Below are 12854 nucleotides of genomic sequence, written 5' to 3' on the forward strand. Positions count from 1 at the left end.
GAGAATTGCCTGTGGGTCTGTGTTGGTGTCAAATGAAAAATATAAGAATTAATGAAGTGGTATGAGTTCCTCACTTCACTCGTATATCTAGAATGTATGTGTCGGATGTTTTTCCTTGTGGGATGAGTAGGATAATTGAGAGGTGTGTTGGCTTGAATGGTGATGGACGTAAGGTATTTTATGCAAGTATCTCTCATTATGCTTAATTTGTAGGAATAAATACGAAATGCTACAAGAGCCACATATTTGAAGAAGTCATTTGAATCAACCAGTCAATAGTGCTATTATTTAGACCCAATTAGTCGGTGAAATAAAAAGACAATGGTACATAATTTATATTCGTATAAAAATTTACTAAAAATTAAAACAACTACATAATAAAAAGCAACAATTGAAATAATAATTACACTAACAAATACTTATTTACTTCTGTGGGAAGGTTTGGAATCTAGCTGTGTATACAAAATTTACTGGCTTGACAACTTTGGCTTTCGTCAAACGTGCAGGCACAGCAACTAAGCGTCTTCTTTGTGGGAAACGTTGAGCGACTAAGCGAGCTGGGGCTTCAAATGTATTTTCATCAACAACGACTTCTTCATCTAAATCTTCAGCCACTTCTTCGGCATCGGTTTCTTCATCAGCTTCTTCTTCTACTTCTTCAATTATTTCGGGAGTGGCATCAGCTTCTGGTGGACCGTAAACTTCATCAGGTTGTTGAGTTTCTGGTGGGCCATAAACTTCATCAGGTTTTTGTACTTCAGCTTCATCAGGTTGTTTGGCATCAAATTCTGGTGGACCATAAACTTCGTCAGGTTGTTGTGTCACAAAATCGGTATGTTCAGTTTCGGTGGGTAATTCAAAGGGAATTTCGGGAGTTACACCTGCTACAGGATATCCAGTTGGTGCTGGTGTGGGGAGCACTTCTTGGCGGGCTAATACTCGTCTTCTCAAGGGCTTTTGACGAATAGGATCGGCTGCTACGCAAATAGCCAAAGCCAAAACTACAATTGTGGTGAATTTAAACATTTTTAAATTGTTAAATTATTTTGTTTAAAACAATGTTCGTTGATTGAAGTGAAGATTGAATGTACTGAAGATTAATTGAAAATTCTATTCTTATATACAAAAAATCGGAAGTTCTTCCTCTGCTTGACACTGACTCTAACAATGCTTAGCTCTGCTTAGCATTTCAATTTATGGCATATACTAGTTCAAGTATTTGAAATATTTTTTTTACATTATTAATGAAAACAGCAACATAATGATTATGTTCTAATAACAAATCGCCGGTTATTGTTATCGTCTAGTTTTTGTTTAAAATTTAGTTTTCTAGGCTTTAATTAAAGTTATAATAATGTGTGTTTTTATATATCTATTCACCTCTGTACGTGATTAGTTTTCTAATTGATCGATGTTGATGTGGTCAAAGTGTTAACAATTTTCGAAATTAATATTCAAAACGTAATCGGACTTTAAAGTGTAATATTTGATTTTTTCATAAATTTATGTATGTATTTTTATAACCTACACTACCATAGTGGAAAGGGTATTATGCATTTGATGTTTGTAACGTGCCCACCTTAAAATATACCGATCGACTCAAAATATTCGACTGTATGGCTGTCCATGTAATTCTATAGAAAATGGTTAAAATCGGTCCATTATTTCACTTAGCCCCGATACAAACGGACCTTCCGATTTGTGTTTTTAGCTAATAACTACTTCAAATATATTAGTATCTCTTTAAAAATGTCTTAAGTAACCAAAATTAACACATAACCATTAGTATTGCGATAAATTTAATGATAACTGAATTTTATTTAAAAAATCCCTGCTTCAAATTTTATGAGGATCGGCCCATATTTCATCAATAAATTGCTTAAATACTTTAGAATATACACATGTAGAATTAATATAAATAATTTTTAAAACATACACATAACTGGTGCAGCGTATCAATATAGTCGGACATGTCCGAGTATACTTTCCTACTTGTTTATCAATTAAACCTAGTGAATACAGATTTTATGGTAGTAAGTTCGATATAACTCATTATCAGGGGATTTATTTATGTCTAATATAATTGGAAATTATTAGATATTGTACTACTTTTGTACCAAAATTTTAATGTGGGCCATATTTAAAATGTTATGAATGTTTCGATTACGTTTAATATAAATACATATATTCGAATACCATCACTACTAGTGTTTCAAATTAATCCATTAACACACATACATATGTTTTACAATACTAACATAATTGAGACAACTTTTTAACCTTTCCTATATATTTTTCTTTTGAGACAGTTTGTTTTCAATAAAATCAGTTCAAAATCCTTTATCTTCGGCAAAACAAAAATATTTTCAATAAGATTTTTATTTTGTTTGATTTTTATTTTGTTTGATTACATTAGGAAAATCAAATTTGTAACAAGGCAAAGTTCTATATTTTGCAATGTCGAATCTTGAATACCTTCAGAATGATGTGTTCATCCGGACCGATCTGAAAAAATCCGGTGTTTTATATGTACTTTAAACACATTCATGATGAATTGTATACCGATATTTTATTTCAGTAATGAAATATGTCCGTTATCGGCAATAGCTATGGAGCTATATGTATACACAAAACAAACGAAAGCGGACCTTATATGGGAGCTATGCCCTATTATGAACCAATCCGAAAAATATTTTGCAGTGAGATATATGTATACACAAAACATATTTGTATCGAACATTATTCCAATTGGAATAAAATCTTTTTATTCTTAATCTATTTTTTAATTAGTAATGTGCATTTAAGTGATTTTCGGATATGGGAGCTATGACCATTTATGGACCTATACCGAATTACGTTGGTAATATGATTTCTGTTCATATTATATTATTAACGATAAACACATTTTCGGGAATGTGTACCTTTGTATGGGGGCTATGGTAAATTTTGGACCCATTGTTTATAGTTTGAACTTAATTAATCCATAGGCAAAATAAATAACGTGTGATAGAATACATTAATTAATATTCGGTAGTTTCTGAGAAAACTACTCGAGAATTATGAATTCGAGGTAGTCTGAAATGTTTACTCATAACTTTTTACGTTGTGAACCGATTTTGCTGATTTTCAATACCAAACTGCTCAGGCCAATAGTGAATATTTTCGGAGAACTTGATCGATTTCCTTTGCTTAGTTTTAATGTGAACGTGTTTTACACAGACAGACAGACGGATATAGATAAATCGACACAGAATATATATACTTTGTTGGGTCTCAGATGAATATTTCTCGGTGTTAAACACGGAATGAGAAACTTATATATACTCTCTATCACCACTGATGTTGGTGGAGGGTATAAAAAGTATCAAAAAAGTCGCATTTTATAGATTCTCATTTACTCCGGGATCTACCATCCTATATGGAAATTTCAAAAAGTACCTTTTGAAGAACGAAAAAGTACCAAACAATTTTTTTTTATTGGATCCCACTAACTCCAGGCCCGACATGCTTAATTTCATTTTTCTAAGTTTTCAATATTATAGAAAATTCAAAAAGTATCTTTTGATAAACGAAAAAGTATCAAAAAGTCCCATTTGATAGGATCTCATTTACCCCGTGACCTACATGCTTAATTTCATATTATTTTTGTCTCAGAATGCATACATGCTGACATATTGTTTTCGGACGTATTCTCTTAGGCAATTCAGAATGTCCCTATTTGCAGACGATCGTACTTACTCCCTATTTGTAAGCGAGCGTGGTAAGTACTTGCGTCCAATGCCATCCATGTGTTAAAATAATTACTTAAAAAAACATTGTGTAAGTCAGTTTTATCATTTTAACCTTACTTTTAAATTTAAGTTTTTGCTGGGTACATATAAAGTTGTTTGTAAGTCATTACTTGAGTCTTTCTAAGTAATACAGACGGTATGTTGTGGTCATTGAAAAGTAAGTTGTGTGTAATTGCAAGTTATTACCATGTTTTTGGGATGTGTTCAGCAAAAGCAGAGATTTCAACAACATGTCTAACTGGGGTATACGAGGCCATTTGTAACTATTCAACAATGCTATTAATAGACTCAATTAGTAGAGTTGAAAAAAAAGGATTTCAATTTAAACAATTGATGAAATAAAAAGACAATTATATGTACATTTGTATGTATAAGTATATTTGTAAACAAAATTACTAATAATTAAAACAACTAATAAAAAACAACAATTGGAATAAAAATTACACTAAAAAATACTTATTTACTTCTGTGGGAAGGTTTGGAATTGAGCTGTGTATACAAAATTTACAGGCTTGACAACTTTGGCTTTTGTCAAACGTGCAGGTACTGCAAATAAGCGTCTTCTTTGTGGGAAACGTTGAGTGACCAAGCGAGCAGGGACTTCAAATGTATTTTCATCAACAACTACTTCTTCATCTAAATCTTCAGCCAATTCTTCGGCATCGGTTTCTTCTTCAACTTCTTCAATTATTTCGGGAGTGGCATCAGCTTCTGGTGGACCGTAAACTTCATCAGGTTGTTGAGTTTCTGGTGGGCCATAAACTTCATCAGGTTGGTGTACTTCATCAGGTTGTTGGGCATCAAATTCTGGTGGACCATAAACTTCGTCAGGTTGTTGTGTCACAAAATCGGTATGTTCAGTTTCGGTGGGTAATTCAAAAGGAATTTCGGGAGTTACACCTGCTACAGGATATCCAGTTGGTGCTGGTGTGGGGAGCGCTTCTTGGCGAGCTGATACTCGTCTTCTCAAGGGCTTTTGACGAATAGGATCTGCTACTACACAAATAGCCAAAGCCAAAACTACAATTGCGGTGAATTTAAACATTTTTAAATTGTTAAATTATTTAGTTTAAAACAATGTTCGTTGATTGAAGTGAAGATTGAATGTACTAAAGATTAATTGAAAATTCTGTTGTTTTATACAAAAAATCGGAAGTTCTTCCTCTGTTTGACACTGACTCTGGCAGTTCAGCTTAGCATTTAAATTTTTGACATGTACAAGTTCTACTGTTTGAAATATTTATAATTTATGAAAACAGCAACATTATGATTATGTTCTAATAACAAATCGTCGGTTATTGTTATCGGCCTCTTTTTTGTTAGCCTAGTTTTCTAGGCTTTAATTAAAGTTATAATCATAAGTGTTTTTATTCTTCTATTCACCTCTGTTCGTGATTAGTTTCCTAAGTAATCGTCGTTATTATGTTTGATGTGTAAAATTTTTCGAAATTAATATCCAAACTTAATCGAACTTTAAAGTGTAATATTTGTTTTTTTTTTCATAAATTAATGTATGAATGTATGTATTACTTTTTATCAATTAAATCTGAGTTAACCTAGTGAGAACCGAGTTTATGGTAGTAAGTTCATTATAACTCATTATCAGGGAATCTATTTATGTCGAATATATTTGTAAATTATTAGATATTATACTACTTTTGTACAAACATTTCGATGTGGGTCGCATTTAAAATGTTATGAATGTACAAAAAATGGAAGAGTACTTACTTATTAATAATTCAATTACGTTTAAAGTACATACATATATTTTAATATTGTCTTTTTCTAGTGTTGAAAATTCATCCATTAATTTATTTAAAATTTTATTATATAATTCTTAAATAAGGGTATTTTTGTTGGGACAAATTTTTATACCCTACACCACTTTAGTGGGTAGAGTATATTGGGTTTGTGCTGATGTTTGTAACGCACAATAATATTGGTTCTATACCCACCTTAAAGTATACCAATCGGCTTAGAATCATTTCCTGTGTCGATTTAGCTATGTCTGTCCGTCTGTCCATGTAAACCTTGTAATCAAACTACAGGTTGCAATTTTGAAGATAATTCAGTGAAATTTGGTACACGATCTTCTATTGTCCCAGGGACGAAGCCTATTGAAAATGGTTAAGATCGGTCCAGTATTTCATCTAGCCCCCATACAACTGAACCCCTGAATAGGGCTTGTAAACCTTGTAATCAAACTACAGGTCGCAATTTTGATGATAATTCAATGAAATTTAGCACATGATCTTCTATGGTATCGGAGACGAAGCCTATTGAAAATGGTTAACATCGGTCCATTATTTAACCTAGCCCCCATACAACTGAACCCCTGAACAGGGCTTGTAAACTTTGTAATCAAACTACAGGTCGCAATTTTGATTATATTTCAATGAAATTTGGCACATTATCTTCTATGGTACCGGAGACGAAGCCTATTGAAAATAGTTAACATCGGTCCATGATTTCACCTAGCCCCCATACAACTGAACCCGACGAATAGGACTTTCAAGTTCATAATTATGTTTAATGTAATCGTGTCTCGACAAAAAGCTGCAAAACCAAGTTCTAGCCATTATGACTCTCATGAATTTTATAAATATATGGTCTCATTTGACCATAGCCCATGTACAAAGCCCCCTTCAAAATTTGACTTAAATGTCCACAATTTTATACAACAATAAATGGCTTAAGTATATCTGAGGCAAGGTACAATTCAACTTTAATTTAATGCTTTAGTATGAAAACTAAATCACATTTTTTTTGTAACAGGTGTAGGGTATTATATGGTCGGCCTCGCCCGACTATAATTTCCTACTTGTTTTGTACTATTACTCTCCCAGAGGTAAGGCTTACATCATATGGGTACCAGGCCACTCGGCAGTTGTCGGCAACTAAAGGGCGAATGTAATAGCTTTAAAGGGAAGGGGGCTCGAGGTAGTTAACCTGACAAACGCAAAACCATTCGACGCAACAAAAGCTGAATTATGGATGAGAGAATCCCATAAGGCCTCTTGGAATAATGAAACGGTGAGTAGAACCACAAAGATCCTTTGATGGTACGTATTATGAGTGGACACACAGGATTGTATGTATTACTTTTTATCAATTAAATCTGAGTTAACCTAGTGAGAACCGAGTTTATGGTAGTAAGTTCATTATAACTCATTATCAGGGAATCTATTTATGTCGAATATATTTGTAAATTATTAGATATTATACTACTTTTGTACAAACATTTCGATGTGGGTCGCATTTAAAATGTTATGAATGTACAAAAAATGGAAGAGTACTTACTTATTAATAATTCAATTACGTTTAAAGTACATACATATATTTTAATATTGTCTTTTTCTAGTGTTGAAAATTCATCCATTAATTTATTTAAAATTTTATTATATAATTCTTAAATAAGGGTATTTTTGTTGGGACAAATTTTTATACCCTACACCACTTTAGTGGGTAGAGTATATTGGGTTTGTGCTGATGTTTGTAACGCACAATAATATTGGTTCTATACCCACCTTAAAGTATACCAATCGGCTTAGAATCATTTCCTGTGTCGATTTAGCTATGTCTGTCCGTCTGTCCATGTAAACCTTGTAATCAAACTACAGGTTGCAATTTTGAAGATAATTCAGTGAAATTTGGTACACGATCTTCTATTGTCCCAGGGACGAAGCCTATTGAAAATGGTTAAGATCGGTCCAGTATTTCATCTAGCCCCCATACAACTGAACCCCTGAATAGGGCTTGTAAACCTTGTAATCAAACTACAGGTCGCAATTTTGATGATAATTCAATGAAATTTAGCACATGATCTTCTATGGTATCGGAGACGAAGCCTATTGAAAATGGTTAACATCGGTCCATTATTTAACCTAGCCCCCATACAACTGAACCCCTGAACAGGGCTTGTAAACTTTGTAATCAAACTACAGGTCGCAATTTTGATTATATTTCAATGAAATTTGGCACATTATCTTCTATGGTACCGGAGACGAAGCCTATTGAAAATAGTTAACATCGGTCCATGATTTCACCTAGCCCCCATACAACTGAACCCGACGAATAGGACTTTCAAGTTCATAATTATGTTTAATGTAATCGTGTCTCGACAAAAAGCTGCAAAACCAAGTTCTAGCCATTATGACTCTCATGAATTTTATAAATATATGGTCTCATTTGACCATAGCCCATGTACAAAGCCCCCTTCAAAATTTGACTTAAATGTCCACAATTTTATACAACAATAAATGGCTTAAGTATATCTGAGGCAAGGTACAATTCAACTTTAATTTAATGCTTTAGTATGAAAACTAAATCACATTTTTTTTGTAACAGGTGTAGGGTATTATATGGTCGGCCTCGCCCGACTATAATTTCCTACTTGTTTTGTACTATTACTCTCCCAGAGGTAAGGCTTACATCATATGGGTACCAGGCCACTCGGCAGTTGTCGGCAACTAAAGGGCGAATGTAATAGCTTTAAAGGGAAGGGGGCTCGAGGTAGTTAACCTGACAAACGCAAAACCATTCGACGCAACAAAAGCTGAATTATGGATGAGAGAATCCCATAAGGCCTCTTGGAATAATGAAACGGTGAGTAGAACCACAAAGATCCTTTGATGGTACGTATTATGAGTGGACACACAGGATTACAAGCACATCTATACAAAATTGGCCGCGCGGATTCAGGCGAATGTAGAGCATGAGGAGAAGACAGTGAAACTCTGTAGCACTTTCTTTGCCACTGTCAGGCATTCGTCAAAGTTAGATCCAAGTATCTTGGAAGTAATGTTATTCCGGAAATAATATTCCTGACTAACTAAGAGAAAAGATAAAATCAGTACAGCTTCAATAATTCAAAACTAGCAAAAGCTCCTGACAAAAAGTCAAGGCACCGCCGAACATCCTATATACAATAGAGATGATATATGTATGTATTCCGCTGGTCCTCGCTGTTATTAACTTCTACGCCAAAAAGGCCTTACGCATTACCCTCAACAACAACTCTACGTAGGTGGGCATCTAAGTTATGTGTAGGACCGGGACTTCAGTACGAAATTTTAGATCACATGTGATCTCTAAATCTGCCGTTAGAGGAGAAACTATGCATTATTTCATTTGATGAAATGAAGTGCAGAGAGGATTGTGCATACGACAAAAAGGTCGATATTGTCATTCCTCCAAAAGGAATGGTACGTGATCAAAGCGTCAATTGGAAGCAGCAAATTTTTTATAATTTCGATTGCAAAATGGAAGACTATATACTATTAGGTTTCACCGTCGTTGCAGCCGTTAGTGATTTGGGAACCGAAAATCAACAACTCTGGAAGAAAATGGGCATCACAATGCAAAAATCGTATTTTAAGCATCCTTCGAATGACAAGTTAATTTTTGTGTTTTCTGATGTGCCACATCTTATAAAGTTACTACGTAATCACTTTGCGGATTACGGTTTATGTTATAAAACAAATGTATAATAGAAAAACCCTTATCTATTAGTAGTTTAGATTTTAATATTACAAAATGGTTATATTTAGAAATGTTAAACGTAACAGGAGCGGGTAAGTGTAATTTAGGAAGTTATAAAAAATACATAGATTTATTTAATAGCGAGGCAAAAAGTGAAATATACAACGTAAATGTTTTTGCTCACCACTGCCTCAGCCTTAAAACGATGTTCAGAATTGGGATTGTACAATGATAAGTTCAATGTTTTTAAATCGTATATTTTGCAAAAGGACACACGACCGATCATAAATGCATTTGGCATATCATTTGAATTGCAATCACAGCAATTGAAAACTATGAGTGAGGTAAAAGAAAAATACTTCTCGCGGCATTGTGAAATACTTCTCCCATTTCAACGTGGCATAATACAAAATAATAATGCATTTGAAAAAAAACCCCTGTATGACCAAATGTCCAACGTTTACCTCCTCTAACTCCGGCAGTTCCGATAGAGCTAAAAATTTCTGCCTGCTCGCACACTATCCAATAGTACTAACCTTGGTGAAAATTTCCCTTTTTGCAGCTCCTGCAGACGATCGTACTAAGTACTTACCTTAACTTCCTAATGTAATCCACCTGTTAAAATAATTACTTAAAATGCTATTGTGTAAGTAAATTTTATTATTTTAATCCCATACTTTTCAGTGTAAGTTTTTGCTGGGTACATATAAAGTTATTTGTAAGTCATTACTTGAGTCCTTCTAAGTAATACAGACGGTATGTTGTGGTCATTAAAAAGTAACTTGTTGTGTAAATGCAAGTCATTACCAAGTTTTTGGGATGTGTCCAGCAAAATCTGCATATTAACTTGCACTTACTCTACAATTTACTTTTCAAAGACAACTACACAACGTCGGCATTACTTATAAAGGTCTAGTAATGACTTACTTTTAATCTGATATACATATTAGTAGTTATTTCGGTTTCACATTTAGCTTTTTACCTCATTAATTTTCAATGCAAGTTTTTGCTGGGTATTCATAAAGAAATATATTTAGTTTTTTTAGACTCAATTAGTCGGGTTAAAAAAGGATATCAATTTAAACGATTGATGAAATAAAAAGACAATTATATGTACATTTATATAAGTATATTTGTAAACAAAATTACTAATAATTAAAACAACTAATAAAAAGCAACAATTGGAATAATAATTACACTAACAAATATTTATTTACTTCTGTGGGAAGGTTTGGAATCTAGCTGTGTATACAAAATTTTTTGGCTTGACAACTTTGGCTTTTGTCAAACGTGCAGGTACTGCAACTAAGCGTCTTCTTTGTGGGAAACGTTGGGTGACTAAGCGAGCTGGGGCTTCAAATGTATTTTCATCAACAACGACTTCTTCATCTAAATCTTCAGCCACTTCTTCGGCATCGGTTTCTTCTTCTGCTACTTCTTCAATTATCTCGGGAGTGGTATCAGCTTCTGGTGGACCGTAAACTTCATCAGGTTGTTGAGCATTAAATTCTGGTGGGCCATAAACTTCATCAGGTTGTTGTACTTCAGCTTCATCAGGTTGTTGGGCATCAAATTCTGGTGGGCCATAAACTTCGTCAGGTTGTTGTGTTACGAAATCGGTGTGTTCATTTTCAGTGGGTAATTCAAAGGGAATTTCGGGAGTAACACCTGCTGCAGGATATCCAGTTGGTGCTGGTGTGGGCAGCGTTTCTTGGCGAGCTGATACTCGTCTTCTTAAGGGTTTTTGACGAATAGGATCGGCTACTACACAAATAGCCAAAGCCAAAACTACAATTGCGGTGAATTTAAACATTTTTAAATTGTTAAATTATTTTGTTTAAAACAATGTTCGTTGATTGAAGTGAAGATTGAATGTACTGAAGATTAATTGAAAATTCTATTCTTATATACAAAAAATCGGAAGTTCTTCCTCTGTTTGACACTGACTCTGACAGTTCTGCTTAGCATTTAAATTTATGACATGTACTAGTTTTAGTGTTTGAAATTTGTATTTATTATTTATGAAAACAGCAACATTATGATTATGTTCTAATAACAATTCGTAAGTTATTGTTATAGGCCTATTTTTTGTTAGCCTAGTTTTCTAGGTTTTAATTAAAGTTATAATCATGTGTGTTTTTATTTTTCTATTCACCTCTGTACGTGATAAGTCTCTTAAGTTGTTATGTTTAAAGTGTAAACAATTTTTGATATTAATATTCAAAACGTAATCGGACTTTAAAGTGTAATATTTGTTTGTTTTTTTCGGAAATTAATTTATAAATAATAATAAATAAAGTCTGAGTTAACCTAGTGAGAACCAAGTATAAGGTAGTAAGTTCATTATAGTTTATCAGGGGATTTATTTATGTCGAATATGTATTTGGACATTATTAGATATTAACTACTTCTGTACAAACATTTCGATATTATGAATGTACAAAACATACATATATACATATCTACATACTTATTAATAATTTAATTACATATGTATGTACCTATGTTTATTTAAATACAAAAATTTTCTAGTGTTTAAAATTTATCTATTAATTTATTTCGAATTTTATTGTTTAATTTTTAAAATAAAGTATTTTTGTCTAAACAAATTTTTTATATTGAATTTGACGTTTCCCTTAAGAGAAACAAATTATTTTCTTTGAACTCTCAGCTTGAATTTGCCAGAAATACTATATACATATGCAAATTTAATAGTAATAACTATATTAAGGTTATTGTTTTAGATCCTGCGTAAGATAACTCGTATTTCTTTTTAAAAATCCTCATAGATATATTCCTCCTTCTTTGTAGATTCTGTTTAAAGAATATCGTCACCTAAAACGCCCTAACTAATCAAAAATCCAAAATAGATTTTATTGTTAATTCTAATGTATTGCATCAAAACAAATGTCCAGACCAAAAACTGGACTCCTCCGAACATAATTATCGATTTTATAGACAAAAAACAAAAGGGTCTTCAAAGCTCGTATAAAACTTAGTTGTGTCGCTTTTTGTCGAGATACGAGCATATTTAACATAATTAGCAGCTCAAAAGCGCTACTCTGGGGCTTCAATTGTATGCGGGCTAGGTGAAGTAATGTACCAATGTTAACCATTTTCAATAGGCTTCGTCTCTGGTACATAGAAAATCACCTACCAAATTTCATTTAATTTTCTTCAAAATTGCGGCCTTTAGTTTGATTACAAAGTTTACATTACACTTAAAGGTGGGCTTAGAACCAATACTGTACGTTACAAACATCAGCACAAACCCAATATACCCTTCGCACTAAAGTAGTGCAGGATATAAAAATCATATTTTATTACATCATTTTCCATTCAAGAATGACAATATTGGTGTTGACTGTGGGGTACTTATGACCCCGATGATATTTAGTAGCTTCTTCAAATATCTGAAGAAATTTAAAAAATTCTTCCATTAGCCTTTTATCTATTTCATTTAATACTAATTCAGATTTTCCAATTTCCAAGATTGTGCTGGAAAATGTGTTTCTGTTTTACGTCATCAATATCTATTAGAAATTGTTGTTCTGACACTTAAGGGGTTTACAAGTGTCTCAT

At 33.0% G+C, this 12854-nt stretch overlaps 3 protein-coding genes across 3 annotated transcripts; all 3 read right to left on the bottom strand.

Moving 5' to 3' along the window:
- Nucleotides 1–332: 332 nt before the first annotated feature.
- Nucleotides 333–1086, bottom strand: LOC119599684. The gene has a single exon (XM_037949560.1). It carries the CDS (start codon nt 1024–1026, stop codon nt 424–426), a length of 603 nt encoding a protein of 200 aa, XP_037805488.1. The 5' UTR covers nt 1027–1086; the 3' UTR covers nt 333–423.
- A 3062-nt stretch (nt 1087–4148) lies between these two features.
- On the bottom strand, nt 4149–4886 carry LOC119599691. Its single transcript, XM_037949581.1, has one exon. It carries the CDS (start codon nt 4834–4836, stop codon nt 4252–4254), a length of 585 nt encoding a protein of 194 aa, XP_037805509.1. The 5' UTR covers nt 4837–4886; the 3' UTR covers nt 4149–4251.
- A 5522-nt stretch (nt 4887–10408) lies between these two features.
- On the bottom strand, nt 10409–11145 carry LOC119599681. Its single transcript, XM_037949558.1, has one exon. It carries the CDS (start codon nt 11083–11085, stop codon nt 10486–10488), a length of 600 nt encoding a protein of 199 aa, XP_037805486.1. The 5' UTR covers nt 11086–11145; the 3' UTR covers nt 10409–10485.
- Nucleotides 11146–12854: the final 1709 nt, after the last annotated feature.

This window comes from Lucilia sericata, unplaced genomic scaffold (genome assembly GCF_015586225.1).
Source record: "Lucilia sericata isolate MDLA Ls3-8-SP2 unplaced genomic scaffold, ASM1558622v1 Contig000084F_arrow, whole genome shotgun sequence".
NCBI lineage: Eukaryota > Metazoa > Arthropoda > Insecta > Diptera > Calliphoridae > Lucilia > Lucilia sericata.

What these genes read in the sequence shown, in the direction of transcription:
- LOC119599691 (XM_037949581.1), bottom strand. Translation starts at nt 4,836, where the DNA reads ATGTTTAAATTCACCGCAATTGTAGTTTTGGCTTTGGCTATTTGTGTA.
- LOC119599681 (XM_037949558.1), bottom strand. Translation starts at nt 11,085, where the DNA reads ATGTTTAAATTCACCGCAATTGTAGTTTTGGCTTTGGCTATTTGTGTA.
- LOC119599684 (XM_037949560.1), bottom strand. Translation starts at nt 1,026, where the DNA reads ATGTTTAAATTCACCACAATTGTAGTTTTGGCTTTGGCTATTTGCGTA.